The sequence below is a fragment of the Ranitomeya imitator genome, chromosome 3, assembly GCF_032444005.1.
Source record: "Ranitomeya imitator isolate aRanImi1 chromosome 3, aRanImi1.pri, whole genome shotgun sequence".
NCBI classification, from domain to species: domain Eukaryota; kingdom Metazoa; phylum Chordata; class Amphibia; order Anura; family Dendrobatidae; genus Ranitomeya; species Ranitomeya imitator.
Genome location: NC_091284.1, coordinates 731,723,665 through 731,744,461, shown reverse-complemented (window position 1 = coordinate 731,744,461; position 20,797 = coordinate 731,723,665). Strand labels below are relative to the sequence as shown.

The 20,797-nt window shown below is 45.3% G+C and overlaps 1 protein-coding gene across 2 annotated transcripts in view; it reads left to right on the top strand.

Annotated features, from left to right (window-relative positions):
• FAIM2 (Fas apoptotic inhibitory molecule 2) overlaps positions 1-20,797 on the top strand; it is a 64,243-nt gene that overhangs the window by 3,126 nt on the left and 40,320 nt on the right. For both annotated transcript variants that reach the window (XR_011319406.1, XM_069758812.1), the window contains exon 2: positions 10,723-10,906. Coding sequence is in view for 1 of the 2 variants with exons in the window: in XM_069758812.1 (XP_069614913.1) it covers positions 10,723-10,906 (184 nt within the window). In the remaining variant the exon portion in view is untranslated. The remainder of the gene's footprint in view (positions 1-10,722; positions 10,907-20,797) is intronic.

Genomic DNA, 20,797 nt, shown 5'->3' with positions numbered 1-20,797 from the left:
TCCGTTTTTACCATCAGTGTGTTATCAGTGTGTCCGTTTTTACCATCAGTGTGTTATCAGTGTGTCCGTTTTTACCATCAGTGTGTCATCCGCGTGTCCGTTGTTACCATCAGTGTGTCATCCGTGTGACCATTTTTACCATCAGTGTGTTATTAATGTGTCCGTTTTTACCATGAGTGTGTCATCCGCGTGTCCTTTTTTACCATCAGTGTGTCATCCGCGCGTCCGTTTTTACCATCAGTGTGTCATCCGCGTGTCCGTTTTTACCATCAGTGTGTCATCAGCGTGTCCGTTTTTACCATCAGTGTGTTATCAGTGTGTCCGTTTTTACCATCAGTGTGTCATCCGCGTGTCCGTTTCTACCATCAGTGTGTCATCCGCGTGTCCGTTTTTACCATCAGTGTGTTATCAGTGTGTCCGTTTTTACCATCAGTGTGTTATCAGTGTGTCCGTTTTTACCATCAGTGTTTTTCCGGGATAGATAAAGAACTAAATAAATGACAAAGCTTCTCCTCTACTTCACAATGTTAAACATGGAGAACACACAGACTGTACGCTGATGCCGTCCGTGTGCTGTACGTGTTTTCCACAGACCCATAGACTTGTATTGGCCCTTATAATACAATGGCGGCTGACAGCACACCGCAGCATAAAGTGGTTGCTCGTCCTAACTCCACAGGACCCAGGTGGAGGAGCACATACCAAAGTTTCAGAAGTGAAGGACAGCATCCAATCCGGGTGAAGAAAATAAACACTTTATTGTGCCATAGGTGCAACGTTTTCAACCTTGATAAAGACCCCTTGAGGTTGAAACGTTGCACCTATGGCACAATGAAGTGTTTATTTTCTTCACCCGGATTGGATGCTGTCCTTCACTTCTGAAACTTTGGTTTGTATTGGCCCTTGTCATTCATGCTACCTGAGAAAAAAGGACCTGTCTCTGCGTGGCTTACATGGGCACACGGCCTATGTAAAACAATGGACGTGAATCATGTGAATAGAATCATAGGTTAAAACGGGTACATGTGGTATCCATGAAAACATGGAGACTACACATACTGGAAACACGGGCCTTAGGCTGGTTTCACATATTCAACATCACAGTCTGAATAAGGGCAGGAGCAGACGACCGTATTTTGGCTCCAAGTGAAATCCGACAAAACATCGGATCACACTTAGACCAATGCTAATCTATGAGGCCGTGCACATGTCCATTTTTTTTCCTCAGACAGAGACTGTCCGAGGAAAAAAATCACTGCATGCCCGAGTCTGATCCAAAATTCGGATTGCACTTGTTCATTCAAGTCAATCAGTGCGTGGGAAGCATTGGACTGCACTCGGATGACATATGAGTGTAGTCCGATATCTATTTTTTTCTACATCTTCTCATCTGAGAAAATCAGATCGCACTATGCTCACACTCTGATCAGAGTGTTGTTTGCTTAATTGACTGGATTCTCTCAGGCTTAAGGCTAAGTTCACACTTTGCGGATTCCACTGCAGATTTTTCCGCAGCAGAATTCCAAAATCCGCAGTGAAAACCCGTTGCGGTTTTTACTGCGGATTTATCGCGGTTTTTACTGCGGTTTCTTCTGCGGATTTTCATCTGCAGTTTCCTATTGGAGCAGGTGAAAATCCGCAGAAAAGAAGTGACATGCTGCGGAATGTAATCCGCTGCGCTTCCGCACGTTTTTTTCCGCAGCATGTGCACAGCGTTTTTTGTTTCCCATAGGTTTACATTGTACTGTAAACTCATGGGAAACTGCTGCAGATCCGCAGCGGTCAAATCCGCTGCGGATCCGCAGCAAAATCCGCAGCAAAATCCGCAAAGTGTGAACATAGCCTAAGGACAGCAATGTCTGAACCATTCCCGATCTCCTGATCCAGTCTCACCAGCATCATAGACATATGTCCATATGTCCGTTCTGGACATTGTGGTCCATATTTGGATCGTGTATGTTGGGCATGTAAAACTGGCTTTGGGGATATTTAGGAACCCTGTCAGCTGATGCATGCTGCCCGATCAATGACCAGCATGAATCAGACACTGCACGATTGTAGTTGCATATTTAAGGCTATGTGCACACAGTGCGTTTGTTATGCGGTTTCTCCGCTCGGGAATGGGCCAAAAACGCTGTGGAATCCTTATGCATGCTTATTCAATAACAATCCTGCAGTGTTGTGCACATGATCAGTAAATTTTGGTGCGTATTTGCAGTGCATTTTTTCTGCAACATGTCAATTCTTTTTGCGTTTCTGCACCCAGTGACTACAATTGAGTCAGTCAAATCTGCAGCAAAATTGCAGGTATAAAAATATTTGCAGATTTGCTGAGTATTTGTTTTGCGTTTTACCATCTTCCTATGGTGTTTCCCACGCTGTCATCTGTGTGACAGCATGTGGAACACCGGTGCGGTCGTTCTTATCGGCGGTAATGCTAACGCTGGTAAAACCATCGGTCAGAGCGCTGAGGGATCATGCTGTCAGATGTCAGCATGACCCTGCAGCTGTGACTGTCACTCGCGGTAACACTACACCGTTACTGTCGGTCAGAGCGCTGCAGGGTCATGCTGTCAGATGTCAGCATGACCCCGCAGCAGTGGCTCACTCGTGGTAACACTACACCGTTACTGTCGGTCAGAGCGCTGCAGGGTCATGCTGTCAGATGTCAGCATGATCACGCAGCTGTGACTGTCACTCGCGGTAACACTATACTGTTACTGTCAGTCAGAGTGCTGCAGGGTCATGCTGTCAGATGTGTTCAGAGTGCAGAAACCTGAAACTTACACGAAAAAAATGAACTGGAGTATAAGTTGGTATAGATGCAAAATAACAGCATGTTCACATTGGCCAATAAAACAGACGATACCTGTCTTAGGTTTTGACTGTTTGATGGTCAGTGTGAATATTCGCCTGTTTTACATGTATACCATCTTATAGTTATAGCTCTTTTTTTCAGTTAATTTTCTGTTGTGGGTCCTCAAAGCTTTGCTCAATTTTCTATGGTTGCTGTGTCACTTCTTTCATGTTCCCTTACTAAATGTGAAATACTCACTGTTAATACCGTATATACTCGATTATAAGCCGACCCAAGTATAAGCCGACCCCCTTAATTTTGCCACAAAAAACTGGGAAAACTTATTGACTCGAGTATAAGCCTAGGGTGGAAAATGCAGCAGCTACTGGTGAATTTCAAAAATAAAAATAGATGCTCCATACCGTTCATTATGGCCCCATAGCTGTGCCATATAGTGCTCTGCACCGTTCATTATTGCCCCATAGATGTACCATAGAAAGGTGTGCCATATAGTGCTCTGCACCGTTCATTCTTGCCCCATAGCTGTGCCATATAGTGCTCTGCACAGTTCATTATTGCCCCATAGCTGTGCCATATAGTGCTCTGCACAATTCATTATTGCCCCATAGCTGTGCCATATAGTGCTCTGCACCGTTCATTATTGCCCCATAGCTGTGCCATATAGTGCTCTGCACCGTTCATTATTGCCCCATAGCTGTGCCATATAGTGCTCTGCACCGTTCATTATTGCCCCATAGCTGTGCCATATAGTGCTCTGCACCGTTCATTATTGCCCCATAGCTGTGCCATATAGTGCCCTGCACCGTTCATTATTGCCCCATAGCTGTGCCATATAGTGCTCTGCACCGTTCATTCTTGCCCCATAGCTGTGCCATATAGTGCTCTGTACTGTTCATTATTGCCCCATAGCTGTGCCATATAGTGCTCTGCACCGTTCATTCTTGCCCCATAGCTGTGCCATATAGTGCTCTGCACCGTTCATTTTTGCCCCATAGCTGTGCCATATAGTGCCCTGCACCGTTCATTATTGCCCCATAGCTGTGCCATATAGTGCTCTGCACCGTTCATTCTTGCCCCATAGCTGTGCCATATAGTGCTCTGTACTGTTCATTATTGCCCCATAGCTGTGCCATATAGTGCTCTGCACCGTTCATTATTGCCCCATAGCTCTGCCATATAGTGTCTGCACCGTTCATTCTTGTCCCATAGCTCTGCCATATAGTGCTCTGCACCGTTCATTATTGCCCCATAGCTGTGCCATATAGTGCTCTGCACCGTACATTATTGCCCCCTAGCTCTGCCAAATAGTGCTCTGCACCGTTCATTCTTGCCCCATAGCTGTGCCATATAGTGCTCTGCACCGTTCATTTTTGCCCCATAGCTGTGCCCCATATAGTGCTCTGCACCGTTCATTATTGCCCCATAGCTGTGCCATATAGTGCTCTGCACCGTTCATTATTGCCCCATAGCTCTGCCATATAGTGCTCTGCACCGTTCATTATTGCCCCATAGCTGTGCCATATAGTGCTCTGCACCGTTCATTATTGCCCCATAGCTCTGCCATATAGTGCTCTGCACCGTTCATTCTTGCCCCATAGCTGTGCCATATAGTGCTCTGCACCGTTCATTCTTGCCCCATAGCTGTGCCATATAGTGCTCTGCACCGTTCATTTTTGCCCCATAGCTGTGCCATATAGTGCTCTGCACCGTTCATTCTTGCCCCATAGCTGTGCCATATAGTGCTCTGCACCGTTCATTATTGCCCCATAGCTGTGCCATATAGTGCCCTGCACCGTTCATTCTTGCCCCATAGCTGTGCCATATAGTAACATAGTAACATAGTAACATAGTTAGTAAGGCCGAAAAAAGACATTTGTCCATCCAGTTCAGCCTATATTCCATCATAATAAATACCCAGATGTACGTCCTTCTACAGAACCTAATAATTGTATGATACAATATTGTTCTGCTCCAGGAAGACATCCAGGCCTCTCTTGAACCCCTCGACTGAGTTCGCCATCACCACCTCCTCAGGCAAGCAATTCCAGATTCTCACTGCCCTAACAGTAAAGAATCCTCTTCTATGTTGGTGGAAAAACCTTCTCTCCTCCAGACGCAAAGAATGCCCCCTTGTGCCCGTCACCTTCCTTGGTATAAACAGATCCTCAGCGAGATATTTGTATTGTCCCCTTATATACTTATACATGGTTATTAGATCGCCCCTCAGTCGTCTTTTTTCTAGACTAAATAATCCTAATTTCGCTAATCTATCTGGGTATTGTAGTTCTCCCATCCCCTTTATTAATTTTGTTGCCCTCCTTTGTACTCTCTCTAGTTCCATTATATCCTTCCTGAGCACCGGTGCCCAAAACTGGACACAGTACTCCATGTGCGGTCTAACTAGGGATTTGTACAGAGGCAGTATAATGCTCTCATCATGTGTATCCAGACCTCTTTTAATGCACCCCATGATCCTGTTTGCCTTGGCAGCTGCTGCCTGGCACTGGCTGCTCCAGGTAAGTTTATCATTAACTAGGATCCCCAAGTCCTTCTCCCTGTCAGATTTACCCAGTGGTTTCCCGTTCAGTGTGTAATGGTGATATTGATTCCCTCTTCCCATGTGTATAACCTTACATTTATCATTGTTAAACCTCATCTGCCACCTTTCAGCCCAAGTTTCCAACTTATCCAGATCCATCTGTAGCAGAATACTATCTTCTCTTGTATTAACTGCTTTACATAGTTTTGTATCATCTGCAAATATCGATATTTTACTGTGTAAACCTTCTACCAGATCATTAATGAATATGTTGAAGAGAACAGGTCCCAATACTGACCCCTGCGGTACCCCACTGGTCATAGCGACCCAGTTAGAGACTATACCATTTATAACCACCCTCTGCTTTCTATCACTAAGCCAGTTACTAACCCATTTACACACATTTTCCCCCAGACCAAGCATTCTCATTTTGTGTACCAACCTCTTGTGCGGCACGGTATCAAACGCTTTTGAAAAATCGAGATATACCACGTCCAATGACTCACCGTGGTCCAGCCTATAGCTTACCTCTTCATAAAAACTGATTAGATTGGTTTGACAGGAGCGATTTCTCATAAACCCATGCTGATATGGAGTTAAACAGTTATTCTCATTGAGATAATCCAGAATAACATCCCTCAGAAACCCTTCAAATATTTTACCAACAATAGAGGTTAGACTTACTGGCCTATAATTTCCAGGTTCACTTTTAGAGCCCTTTTTGAATATTGGCACCACATTTGCTATGCGCCAGTCCTGCGGAACAGACCCTGTCGCTATAGAGTCACTAAAAATAAGAAATAATGGTTTATCTATTACATTACTTAGTTCTCTTAGTACTCGTGGGTGTATGCCATCCGGACCCGGAGATTTATCTATTTTAATCTTATTTAGCCGGTTTCGCACCACATAGTGCTCTGCACCGTTCATTCTTGCCCCATAGCTCTGCCATATCGTGCTCTGTACCGTTCATTATTGCCCCATAGCTGTGCCATGTAGTGCTCTGCACCGTTTATTATTGTCCCATAGCTCTGCCATATAGTGCTCTGCAGCGTTCATTATTGCCCCATAGCTGTGCCATATAGTGCTCTGCACCGTTCATTATTGCCCCATAGCTCTGCCATATAGTGCTCTGCACCGTTCATTCTTGTCCCATAGCTCTGCCATATAGTGCTCTGCACCGTTCATTCTTGCCCCATAGCTGTGTCATATAGTGCTCTGCACCGTTCATTATTGCCCCATAGCTGTGCCATATAGTGCTCTGCACCGTTCATTTTTGTCCAATAGCTGTGCCATATAGTGCTCTGCTCCGTTCATTGTTACCACATAGATGTGCCATATAGTGTTCTGCACCGTTCATTATTGCCCCATAGCTGTGCCATATAGTGCTCTGCACCGTTCATTATTGTCCCATAGCTGTGCCATATAGTGTTCTGCACCGTTCATTCTTGCCCCATAGCTGTGCCATATAGTGCTCTGCACCGTTCATTCTTGCCCCATAGCTGTGCCATATAGTGCTCTGCACCGTTCATTCTTGCCCCATAGCTGTGCCATATAGTGCTCTGCACCGTTCATTCTTGCCCCATAGCTGCGCCATATAGTGCTCTGCACCGTTCATTCTTGCCCCATAGCTGTGCCATATAGTGCTCTGCACCGTTCATTATTGCCCCATAGCTGTGCCATATAGTGCTCTTCACCGTTCATTATTGCCCCATAGCTGTGCCATATTGTGCTCTGCACCGTTCATTATTGCCCCATAGCTCTGCCATATAGTGCTCTGCACCGTTCATTCTTGTCCCATAGCTCTGCCATATAGTGCTCTGCACCGTTCATTATTGCCCCATAGCTCTGCCATATAGTGCTCTGCACCGTTCATTCTTGTCCCATAGCTCTGCCATATAGTGCTCTGCACCGTTCATTATTGCCCCATAGCTGTGCCATATAGTGCTCTGCACCGTTCATTATTGCCCCATAGCTGTGCCATATTGTGCTCTGCACCGTTCATTATTGCCCCATAGCTCTGCCATATAGTGCTCTGCACCGTTCATTTTTGCCCCATAGCTCTGCCATATAGTGCTCTGCACCGTTCATTCTTGCCCCATAGCTGTGCCATATAGTGCTCTGCACCGTTCATTATTGCCCCATAGCTGTGCCATATAGTGCTCTGCACCGTTAATTCTTGCCCCATAGCTGTGCCATATAGTGCTCTGCACCGTTCATTCTTGCCCCATAGCTGTGCCATATAGTGCTCTGCACCGATCATTCTTGCCCCATAGCTCTGCCATATAGTGCTCTGCACCGTTCATTCTTGCCCCATAGCTGTGCCATATAGTGCTCTGCACCGTTCATTATTGCCCCATAGCTGTGCCATATAGTGCTCTGCACCATTCATTATTGCCCCATAGCTCTGCCATATAGTGCTCTGCACCGTTCATTCTTGCCCCATAGCTGTGCCATATAGTGCTCTGCACCGTTCATTCTTGCCCCATAGCTGTGCCATATAGTGCTCTGCACCGTTCATTCTTGCCCCATAGCTGCGCCATATAGTGCTCTGCACCGTTCATTCTTGCCCCATAGCTCTGCCATATAGTGCTCTGCACCGTTCATTCTTGTCCCATAGCTCTGCCATATAGTGCTCTGCACCGTTCATTCTTGTCCCATAGCTCTGCCATATAGTGCTCTGCACCGTTCATTCTTGCCCCATAGCTGTGCCATATAGTGCTCTGCACCGTTCATTCTTGCCCCATAGCTGTGCCATATAGTGCTCTGCACCGTTCATTCTTGTCCCATAGCTCTGCCATATAGTGCTCTGCACCGTTCATTCTTGCCCCATAGCTGTGCCATATAGTGCTCTGCACCGTTCATTATTGCCCCATAGCTGTGCCATATAGTGCTCTGCACCGTTCATTCTTGCCCCATAGCTGCGCCATATAGTGCTCTGCACCTTTCATTCTTGCCCCATAGCTGTGCCATATAGTGCTCTGCACCGTTCATTATTGCCCCATAGCTGTCCCATATAGTGCTCTGCACCGTTCATTCTTGCCCCATAGCTGTGCCATATAGTGCCCTGCACCGTTCATTCTTGCCCCATAGCTGTGCCATATAGTGCTCTGCACCGTTCATTATTGCCCCATAGCTGTGCCATATAGTGCCCTGCACCGTTCATTATTGCCCCATAGCTGTGCCATATAGTGCTCTGCACTGTTCATTTTTGCCCCATAGATGCTACATATAAATCTGTGCCATTGCTGCTGCTGCTGCAATAATAAAAAAAAAAAAACCATACTCACCTCTCTTGCTTGCAGCTCCCAGCGTCTCGTCCCTGCGTCTCTCCGCACTGACTGATCAGGCAGAGGGCGCCGCGCACACTATATGCGTCATCGCGCCCTCTGACCTGAACAGTCAGAGCGGAGAGACGCCGGGAAGACAGAGCGGCGCCCGGCGTGTGGAACGGGGATAGGTGAATATAAAATACTCACCTAGTCCCGGCGCTCCTGACGCTGCCCCTGCCTGTCACACGGTCTTCGGTGCCGCAGCTCTTCCTGTCAGCGGTCACTGGCACCGCTCAGAGGAATGAATATGTGGCTCCACCCCTATGGGAGTGGAGTCCATATTCATTTCTCTAATGAGCGGTGCCACAGGACTGCTCAACAGGAGAAGAGCTACGGCACCCGGAAACAGTGTGACAGGCAGAGGGAGCGTCAGGAGCGCCGGGACTAGGTGAGTATGCCTCAGCCCTCTCTCCCCCTCACCCGCCGACCCTGCCACCCACCATGACTCGAGTATAAGCCGAAAGGGGCACTTTCAGCCCAAAAATTTGGGCTGAAAATCTCGGCTTATACTCGAGTATATACGGTAGTTGGTTTAGCAATAAGAGGTGGCACAAATTTGTACCTTTTGGCTTGTAGGATTGCAATTTCAGACCTCAGTGGCCTAACACTGTGCTTCCTGTCATAAGATCTCCTCTACGTTTCCTCCATCTGTGGAGCGATAATGATTGCCACAGCTTTAGTTGAAATGACTCTTAACATAATGTTTTATCCGAAATGCTGTATCCATGGATATGACGACCTGTGACTAAGAGCTCAGCGTCTGTGCAGAGGGGAGATGGTAATGTGTTCTCTGTGCCATATAACAACCACTCATTTTGTACTAGGACGGCATAGACTTGTTTTGTGCCGTGAATTCGGCAGCAAATTTTATTTTATTTATGTTTTAAAATGTCACAATATTTGTATGTATATTATTCATTTACAATCCTCCAGTGATTACATCATGGTCGTCATCTAGGTGACCGCTGCAGCCAATCACTGGTCTCAGCGGTGACGCTTGAATGTACAACACATCCAAACTGGTCTCGTACGTGATGATTGTGGCATCAGTAATACAGATCCAGAACAAACTAGAGCAGTAAGATGTAATATGAAAGCAAAGGCAACTTTATCATCTTAATATTCCCTGCCCTTAACTCTTATAAATCCTTGAATCCCTTTTAACATTTATGAGTGATATAAAATCTGAGTATGAATGGGTATGCTCATATTTCCCACTTTCTGTGTCTCCCGTAGTCGTTAGTAGACCCAGACTCTGGATCGGTGGAGGCCACAGTAGTGGTACCACCATTATTCAGGCCATGGACACAATAAGAATATGTGGCTGGAAAACCCTTTTAAAGGGAACCTGTAACCCCCCCCCCCCCCCCCCCCAGGCGTTTGTAACTAAAAGAGCCACCTTGTGCAGCACTAATGCTGCATTCTGACAAGGTGGAAATTGTCCAGGGTAGGTCTTTCCTCCCGAATCTAGATGCCTCACAACCGTCAATCGTGGCCTCTGCGTGCCGGGCGCCACCTCCTCTTCCTTCAGTAGCGTCCCCGGCGCCTGCGCTGTTGTTTTTTTTTTCGGCCATGCGCAGTTGCGCTGCCCTTCAAACTTACAGCACCGGGGACACTACTGAAGGAAGAAGAGATGGCGCCCAGCACGCAGAGGCCACGATTGACGGTTGTGAGGCGTCTAGATTCGGGGGGAAAGACCTACCCTGAACAATTTCACGGTATGAGGAACAAATTTCAAAAGCGATTATTGCAGCAGTGCCAGGAACCCGAACTAAAAGAGCCACCTTGTCAGAATGCAGCATTAGTGCTGCACAAGGTGGCTCTTTTAGTTACAAACGCCTGGAGGGGGGGCAGGTTCCCTTTAAGTGGCTCTAGAACTGGATATTGAAGTATATGTTGCAGTCCCAAGCTTTCGCAATGCAGCAGTCATAATTCTGCTTTGTCCAGGGCTGAAATAGTTCAATCTTTTCTCAGTCATGTCTACTGTGCTTCGTTAAATCTTTCCACTAATTGTAAGATTTTTTTTTCTGAAGGTCTCCGTCAATAACAAGCCACCAGAGAGTGGAGGAGGTAGTATGGACGTTCAGCCAAGTACGTTGGCTCCTTCAGCACCTCCGTCCTATGAGGAGGCAACAGCAGGAGATGGAAAGAAGGCTGGTTGTCCTACCACATCTCCAACTGTGACCCCATATCCAAACTGGATGCCGGAGGATGCAGGTAAATCTACATCCTTACCTATTCAAAATCACCTGTAATATTGTATTATTCTTTTTGCATTTTTTGTTAAATCTTTCAGGTTTTCCTCTGTTACGTATACTTACTTTAAACAGTATAATAACTTTTTTTATTTTTATGACCTGTCAATTAGATCAATTGGGTTTTCTACCTTTGGTACCTCCTATGTGTTATATCCCGACCCAATTCTGCACCAGTGACTTTTGTTATAGTACCCTGCAGGCATCACTTGTTGTAATGGAGACATCACATTCAAGATCACTGGAAGCCACATGTTCTGTCCAGCAAGGAAAACTTGGTGTGGCTGGGAGCTGTGATACCTACTGTATATATCTTTGCTTCAAGCTTGCTCCTTAGGTCAGCTGCTACTCCGTGGACGTTACTCAGAGGGCCTCATTGTCAGTCCAGATCACTGTAAAGGGGTCTTAGGGTAGAGGATGAGATTCCTCTGGAACTTGCTTTATGGAATGGCTATCGCCAAGTCTGTCCAAGGTAGTTTCTTTGACCTGATGGCATCTGACTGACTTTACAAACTGTAAAAAAAATTGAGGGGCCCTCAATTTTTTTTTCTCTGCCAATGTTCCATATTAATGAATAAAAGTACGGTACTTAAAAACTGCAGACTTCCATTCCTCACTAAATCCTTTTTTTTGTAGGGGGGAGCATTTTGAGCTGCCATTTTAAACATCAACGCCGACTATTGCAAAGAATTTATTTTGACTTGAGGTGCTTTCTTTCCTTTTTTATAAAGATATTCTTGAGATATGGTAAAAAAAAGTATTAAATTGCATATTTCACTACTGCACTATGCAAACTGTAATTCCTAATTGTATAATGATTTTGTCAGGATCCTGTCAGCACCGAGGCACTGTCACGGCTGAACAGGGTGACTCACCCACACTACAGGAGGGCCCGGGGTCAGATACCACAAGGAAAACTCAGACAGACGGGACCTGCACAGTGTGCCGAGTAGAGAACAGAAGGACCTACGATCATGTGACCACAGGGGGTGGGGCTTAGCGTCCTGCTGCTGGAGATGAGTGCAGGATTTTGCAGGGAATCTGAAGTAGAGGAGAGGGGAACTCATGTCGGACAGGCGGGGGTCATACACGGAGAGGGCGGCGCAGTACACAGGGGCAGTCAGAAGAATAGTCAGGATGTAGCAAAAGATCGGAAAAACCAGAACGGGCAATAGACGGTACAGAAACAGCAAGCAGGAATCACAACAGGGACAGGACCAGATCAGAAACCAAACAGACAGACTAGTACTTGCACAAAGCAGAGGCATACCAGGGTCAGACACACTCAGTCAAGGGTCAGAGTATAAACGACAAGGACTGACTTCAGAGTGAGGCTATAAAAAGCCTCCCAGGACCCAGAAAGAGGCCATCTGAGTAAACCCTGCAACTACCTGACCCGAGAGCACAGTAAACCATGACTGATTTTATATAAACACACAAACCCATAGCAGAACTGGGCCTAAATCTGGCCATGTACTTTAGCCATGTTTTTCTCAATATTTGAAATGAAATAAAAAAACCTTTTAGGTTTTAGGTCAATTAGGATTACCATAATTATTAATATTTGTCGAATGCCAGAATAATGAGAGGGAGAGAATGTTTTAAGGCATTTTTATAACTTACTGCAAAGTCAAAAGTTTACATACATTTCATTAGTATTTGGTACCATTGCCCTTAAACTGAATGACTTTGGTCAAACATTTTGGATATCCTTCCACATGCTTCTTTCAATAGTTGGTCGGAATTTGGGCCCATTCCTCCTGACAAAACTGGAGTAACTGATCCACGTTTGTAGGTCGCCTTGCTCGCACCGGCCTTTTCAGCATTGTCCATAAATTTTCAATAGGATTGAGTTCAGAGTTTTGTGGTGGTCACTCCAAAACATTGATCCTTAACCCCTTAATGACAGCCAATACGTCTTTTTACTGACCTGAGATATAAGAGAATAGCATCCCCATACAGGTGACAATCCAGCAGCTGTCGGCTGTACACTATAGCTGACAACTTGCTGTATCAGCCACGATCAGTATTTGCACCTTCCATATCTGTTTAACCCATTAGATGCTGCTGTCAATAGTGACTACATCATTATAAATGGTTAACAGAGTGTGGGGGCTTCCTCTTTATGCAAATTGGTGCCCTCAGATCATTATTTTGTGGTCCTGATGTTTGCGATGGCAATTCACGACCAAATAGTGGCCTTAAGGTACCGTCACAGTCAGCGACGCTGCAGCGATATAGACAACGATGCCGATCGCTGCAGCGTCAATGTTTAGGTCGCTAGGAGACGTCAAACACCGGCAACACCAGAACGATGCAGGAGTGATCCAGTGACGTACTTATCGTTCTCGCTGGTTGTTAGCTCCATGTAAAAATATTGCTGGCATCGTTGCTTTTGCTGTCAAACATGACGAATCACGCCGACCTGACGACCAAATAAAGTTCTGGACTTTCAGCTACGACCAGCGATGTCACAGCGGGATCCTGATCGCTGCTGCGTGTCAAACACAACGAGATCGCTATCCAGGACGCTGCAACGTCATGGATCGTTGTCGTTCTCGTTGTAAAGTTGCTCAGTGTGAAGGTACCTTTAGAGTCTGACGGCTATAGTAATCTGTTCAGAATTTAGGTGGTAAAAATACATATTTTCATTTCTGTCATACTACTTTGCATTAATTCCTGAAAAGCATCTGAAGGGTTAATAAACTACCTGACTGCAGTTTTCAGTATGTCGAGGAGTGCTGTTTTTAAATTGGTATAACTTTTGGGTGTTTCCCAATATATGGGACCCCTAAAGTCGTTTCAAACATGGATACGTTCCTAAGAAAGTAAATTTTGTAAATTTCCTTGAAAAAATTAAAAACTACTGCTACATTTTTAAAAATCCTAAAATGCTAACAAAATAAAAGAAAATTTTACAAATGGTGCTGATGTAAAGCAGACATGAGGGAAATGTTATTTATTAATGTTTTGCTGTGGTATGACTTTCTGGATTAAAGAGATACTCATTCAGAGTGTGAAAATTGATAATTTTTTAACATTTTTCTCAAATTTCTGATACGTTTTGTGTTTATTTATAAAAAATATCGACCTAAATTTACTATTATCATAAAGTATAATGTGTCACGAAAAAACATTCTCAAAATCACTGGGATTTGTTGAAGCGTTCCAGAGTTAATACCACATAAAGTGACACTGGTCAGATTTCAAAAATTGGGCTCCATCACTAACTTTGCTACCATTTTGGCAGTATGCTTTGGGTCATTGTCCATTTGGAAGATCCATTTTCGACCAAGTTTTAACTTCCTGGCTGATGTCTTGAGATGTTGCTCCAGTATTGCCACATAATCTTCTTTTCTCATGATGCCATCTATTTTGTGTAGTGCACCAGTTCCTCCTGCAGCAAAACAACCACTGAACATGATGCTGCTAACTCCCGTGTTTCACAGATTAGTTGGTGTTCTTAGGTTTCCAAGCTTCTCCCTTTTTCCTCCAAATGTAACACATGTCATTATGGCCAAAAAGTTCAATTTTAGTTTCGTCAGACCACAGGACATGTCTCCAAAAATTAAGGTCTTTGTTCCTGTGTGCATTTGCAAACATTATTCTGTTTTCTTGTGTTTATTTTGGAGTAATGGCTTCTTCCTTGCGTAGTGGCCTTTCCGCCTATGTTGATACAGTACTCATCTCACTGTGGATATTGACACAATTTTACCAGCTCCGCCATCATCTTCACAACGTATTTTGCTTTTGTCCTTGGGTTGATATGCACATGTCAGATCAAAACACATTCATCTCTGGGACACACAACCCTTCTGCTTCCTGAGCGGTATGATGGCTGGACATTCCCGCTTGTTTGTACTTGCATATAATTGTTTGTACAGATGAACGAGGCAGCTTCAGGTATCTTGATATTGTACCCAAGGATGAGCCAGACTCGTGTAAGTCCGCAATTCTCTTCCTGATATCTTGACTTATTTCTTTAGACTTTCTCATGATGCTGCACAAAGAAGCAGTATGTTTCAGGTGTGCATTAACATACCTCCACATGTGTGTCTATAATTAACTCAGATGTTGCCAAAAAAACATCAGAAGCTTCCAAACACATGAAATCATCCTATGGACAGTCCATTGTTTAAAGGCATAGTAATTTTAGTGTATGTAAACTTTTGACTTAGCAGTAAGTAATAAAAATGCCTTAAAACATTCTCTCTTTCATTATTCTGGCATTTGGCAAATATTAATAATTATGGAAATCCTGATTGACCTAAAATGGGAACGGTTTATTCTGATTATATGTCAGATATTGAGAAAAACATGTGTCGTTTTATATAGTGTATGTAAACTTCTGGTATATATTGTTGTTAGAAAAAAGACTCCTCCATATTGATTTTGTTTGCAGTTATATGTGTGGTCAATACACAGGTCTTGCACATGATGATTCCTTTCACTGATCTTACAAAGGACTAAAGGTACCGTCACATTAAGCGACGCTGCAGCGATTCAGACAACGATCCCGATTGCTGCAGCGTCGCTGTGTGGTCGCTGGAGAGCTGTCACACAGACAGCTCTCCAGCGACCAACGATGCCGGTCCCCTGGTAACCAGGGTAAACATCGGGTTACTAAGCTCAGGGCCGCGCTTAGTAACCCGATGTTAACCCTGGTTACCAGCGTAAACGTAAAAAAAAAAAAACACTACATACTTACCTTCCGCTGTCTGTCCCCCGGCGCTGTGCTTCTCTGCACTAACTGTGAGCGCCAGCTGGAAAGCACAGCGGTGACGTCACCGCTGTGCTCTGCTTTCCGGCTGGCCGGCGCTCACAGTGCAGAGAAGCACAGCGCCGGAGGACAGACAGCGGAAGGTAAGTATGTAGTGTTTGTTTTTTTTTTACGTTTACGCTGGTAACCAGGGTAAACATCGGGTTACTAAGCGCGGCCCTGCGCTTTGTAACCCGATGTTTACTCTGGTTACCAGTGAAGACATCGCTGAATCGGCGTCACACACGCCGATTCAGCGATGTCTGCGGGAAGTCCAGCGACGAAATAAAGTTCTGGACTTTCTGCGCCGACCAACGATGTCACAGCAGGATCCTGATCGCTGCTGCGTGTCAAACTGAATGATATCGCTATCCAGGACGCTGCAATGTCACGGATCGCTAGCGATATCGTTCAGTATGAAGGTACCTTAAGAGGCATTAATTACATGTGGAGGAAAGACAATTGCTACAGCTAAATAGAAAGGGGTTCTTTACAGATACAGCAGTCAGACTGTGGAATGACCGACCACAAGGTAGTAATGGCAGCAGACACTATAACAGCATCTATAAAGGACTGGACGCTTTTCTCACAACAAATGGGATTGTAGGTTGTAAATAATCTAGCAATAGAGAATGTATAACTGCTGGAGAAAGCTGGAACTTGATGGACCTGTGTTTTTTTTCCATCTGTATAACTATCTATTATATATTCGTAGGTCATTTTTACATGTACAGCATCCTGGAATTAATGGTGCTTTAAAATGAACCCGTCAGCAGCATTTAACTAAGCAAGTACAGACAGGGCCATATTGCTGCTGTCATACTGACTAAAATAATACCTCAGGTGAAGAAATCTGTTTTGTAGATTTTAAATACAGTAATTGTTTCCTTGTATTCATATCTTTGTGCATTGGGCCGGGCCTGTTGGTGGGTCTGTGGGTAGGGGCTTCAGTTTTGTTCCATCTCCACCTCTGTGTCTGGGCGTCTCTTCTTTATTTAAAAATTAGCACCGGCACCGTCCTACCCGCAGGCAGCGCTTGCACCGATTGAGCTCTTGGAAGTCTTCAGAAAAATGTCGCTGGCTCAGCCTGCGTAGATTACTCAGTGCCATTTTACTGAAACCCACCATTAGATGACTCTGCACAAGCGCCCCCCATGACTAAGACTAATGGTGGGCTTCTGTAAAGTGGATCCGTTGGCACTCAGCAATCTATGCATATGCAGCCACTGGCGCTATTTTCCTGATGACTTCCAAGAGCTCAATTGGCGCCGGCGTCAAATTTTTAATAAAGAAGAAGGAAAAACCTCCAGACCCAGCGGAGGGGAAGTAACAAAGCTGAAGATCTTACACACAGTCCATCCCACCCTGATACACGAATTTAAGAATACAATAAATCTTCAAAGATTAAAGAAAATCTACAAAACAGATAATCAGTATCTAAGCTCCAATATGGCCCTGTCTATACATAAAATGCTGCTGACAGGTTCTTTTTAATATAATGTACATCATGCACTGTTTGGCAGAGCCTGCATGAGTTTTCAAAGAGCAAAAGGGAATAATCTCCTGCAGGACATCTTATGTGGTGGCTGGGAGAACAAAAGGATCAAAGAAATTGAAGCCCAACAGACTGATCTTTCTTTTCCCTTGACACCTGCTATAGGGGAAACATCAGGAGTCCAACCTACACATTAAATAGTCAGCTGCTCCGGAGCACACGTCTGCTCCATTAACAATACTGTAATGCCGGGTTCTCTGTCTCATCTCTGCTCCTACAGTTACAGAAGCTCTGTAATATCAAACCTCTCTGTGATCAAACATTGGACTTCCCACAGTTACTCCTCTGGCCCCATCCCCTTGTGCTGTGTGGTCTATGTGCATATGACAGTGCAAATAGCTTCCCATAGCAACAGCAAACAAATAGGGGAAAAATATCCTGAGGTTCATCGCACCTCTTATTTATGCAAGGTTTCTACTCAACAAACACTGGGATTCTTTTTCGCAAGTATTTAGGATGAGTTCACCAGCAAACTAGGCTTTTTTAGTTTTTGCTATTGAGGTCTTAATGGTTTTTGTCACAGTACTGTCACATTTAACAATAAATACTGCTTTGACAATAGTTGTACCAGAAATTATATGGATCAACTTTATAAACTTGACCCCTTAACGACCGCCGATACGCCTTTTAACGGTGGCCGCTAAGGGTACTTAAACCACAGCGCCGTTAATTAACGGCGCTGTGGAAAAAGTAAATAGCGCCCCCCAGAGTCGGATTTTCTCCGGGGTCTCGGCTGCTGGGGGTAGCCGAGACCCCAGAGAACATGATTCGGGGTTTTTTTTACCGACCCCGCTTTTGCGATCGCTGGTAATTAACCATTTACCGGCGATCGCAAAAAAAAAAAACGCGATTTATTTTTAATTTCTCTGTCCCCCGATGTGATCGCACATCAGAGGACAGAGAAATGGGGTCCCAGGTAGCCCCCCAATACTTACCTGTCTCCCCCGGTGCTCCTCGTGGCTCCCGGTGGGCGCCGCCATCTTCAAAATGGCGGGCGCATGCGCAGTGCGCCCGCCGGCCGGCCCCGGGAGAATCTTTGGGGTCTCGGCTGCCGGGGGTAGCCGAGACCCCAAAGAACATGATCGGGTTTTACCGACCCCTGTTTTGCGATCGCCGGTAATTAACTGTTTACTGGCGACCGCAAAAAAAAGCAAAGTGTCATTCTCTGTCCTCTGATGTGATTGCACATCAGAGGACAGAGAAATAGGGGGATTCGGGGACCCTATCATACCTACCGGTGTCCCTGGGTCCACCTGCTGCTCCTCCTGGCCGCCGGCGTCTTCTGGGGAAAAGAAAATGGCGGGCGCATGCGCAGTGCGCCCGCCATCAGTCTCCATCTGCCGGCCGGCAGGAGAAAGCAGTTGGGGCTAAAATTAGGGTTAGGGCTAGGGTTAGGGCTAGGGTTAGGGCTAGGGCTAAATTTAAGGTTAGGGTTGGGGCTAAATTTAGGGTTAGGGTTGGGGCTAAATTTAGGGTTAGGGTTGGGGCTAAATTTAGGGTTAGGCTTCTTTCACACTTACGTTGGTACGGGGCCGTCGCAATGCGTCGGCCCAACATACCGACGCACGTTGTGAAAATTGTGCACAACGTGGGCAGCGGATGTAGTTTTTCAACGCATCCGCTGCCCAATCTATGTCCTGGGGAGGAGGGGGCGGAGTTACGGCCACGCATGCGCCGTAAGAAATGGCGGATGCAACGTACAAAAAAACGTTACATTAAACGTTTTTTTGTGCTGACGGTCCGCCAAAACACAACTGATCCAGTGCACGACGAACGCGACGTGTGGCCATCCGTCACGATCCGTCGGCAATACAAGTCTATGGGCAAAAAACGCATCCTGCGGGCACATTTGCAGGATCCGTTTTTTGTCCAAAACGACGGATTGCGACGGATGCCAAACGACGCAAATGTGAACGTAGCCTTAGGGCTAGGGTTAGGGTTGGGGCTAAAGTTAGGGCTAGGGTTGGGGCTAAAGTTAGGGTTAGAGTTGGGATTAGGGTTAGGGTTTGGATTAGGGTTGGTATTAGGGTTAGGGTTGGCATTTGGGTTACGCTTGGGATTAGGGTTAGGTTTAGGATTAGGGTTAAGGTTAGGGTTGTGATTAGGGGTGTATTGGGATTAGGGTTAGGTTTGAGGTTAGGGTTGAGATTAGGATTAGGGGTGTGTTGGATTTAGGGTTTTGATTAGGGTTATGGTTAGGATTGACATTAGGGTTGTTTTGGGGTAAGGGTTGTGATTATCGTTAGGGTTAGTGATTAGGATTATGGATCAGGTTGGGATTAGGGTTAGGGGTGTGTTGGGGTTAGGGTTGGAGCTAGAATTGGGGGGTTTCCACTGTTTAGGTACATCATCCAAACACGACAGCCAATTTTGCGCTCAAAAAGTCAAATGGTGCTCCCTCCCTTCTGAGCTCTGCCGTGCGCCCAAGCAGTGGGTTACCCCCACATATGGGGCATCAGCATACTCAGGATAAATTGAACAACAACTTTAGTGGTCCAATTTCTCCTGTTACCCTTGTGAAAATAAAGACTTGGGGGCTACAATATCTTTTTTGTGGAAAAAAAAATATTTTTTATTTTCACGACTCTGCATTCTAAACTTCTGTGAAGCACTTGGGCATTCAAAGTTCTCACCACACATCTAGATAAGTTCCTTGGGGGGTCTAGTTTCCAAAATAGGGTCACTTCTGGGGGGTTACTACTGTTTAGGTACATCAGGGGCTCTGCAATCGCAACATGACGCCCACAGACCATTCTATCAAAGTCTACATTCCAAAACGGCGCTCCTTCCCTTCCGAGGTCTGCCGTGCGCCCAAACAGTGGTTTACCCCCACATATGGCGCATCAGTGTACTCGGGATAAATTGGACAACAACTATTGCAGTCCGATTTCTCCTGTTACCCTTGTGAAAATAAAAACTTGGGGGCTACAATATCTTTTTTGTGGAAAAAAAAATATTTTTTATTTTCACGACTCTGCATTCTAAACTTCTGTGAAGCACTTGGGCATTCAAAGTTCTCACCACACATCTAGATAAGTTCCTTGGGGGGTCTAGTTTCCAAAATGGGGTCACTTGTGGAGGGTTTCTACTGGTTAGGTACATCAGGGGCTTTGCAAATGCAACATAACGCCCGCAGACCATTCTATCAAAGTCTGCATTCCAAAACGGCGCTCCTTCCTTCCGAGCTCTGCCGTGCGTCCAAACAGTGGTTTTCCCCCACATATGGGGTACCAGCATACTCAGGACAAATTGGACAACAACTTTTGGGGTCCAATTTCTCTTGTTACCCTTGTGAAAATAAAAACTTGGGGGCTAAAAAATCTTTTTTGTGGAAAAAAAAAATATTTTTTATTTTCACGACTCTGCATTATAAACTTCTGTGAAGCACTTGGGCATTCAAAGTTCTCACCACACATCTAGATAAGTTCCATGGGGGTCTAGTTTCCAAAATGGGGTCACTTGTGGGGGATTTCTACTGTTTAGGCACATCAGGGGCTCTCCAAACGCGACATGGCGTCCGATCTCAATTCCAGACAATT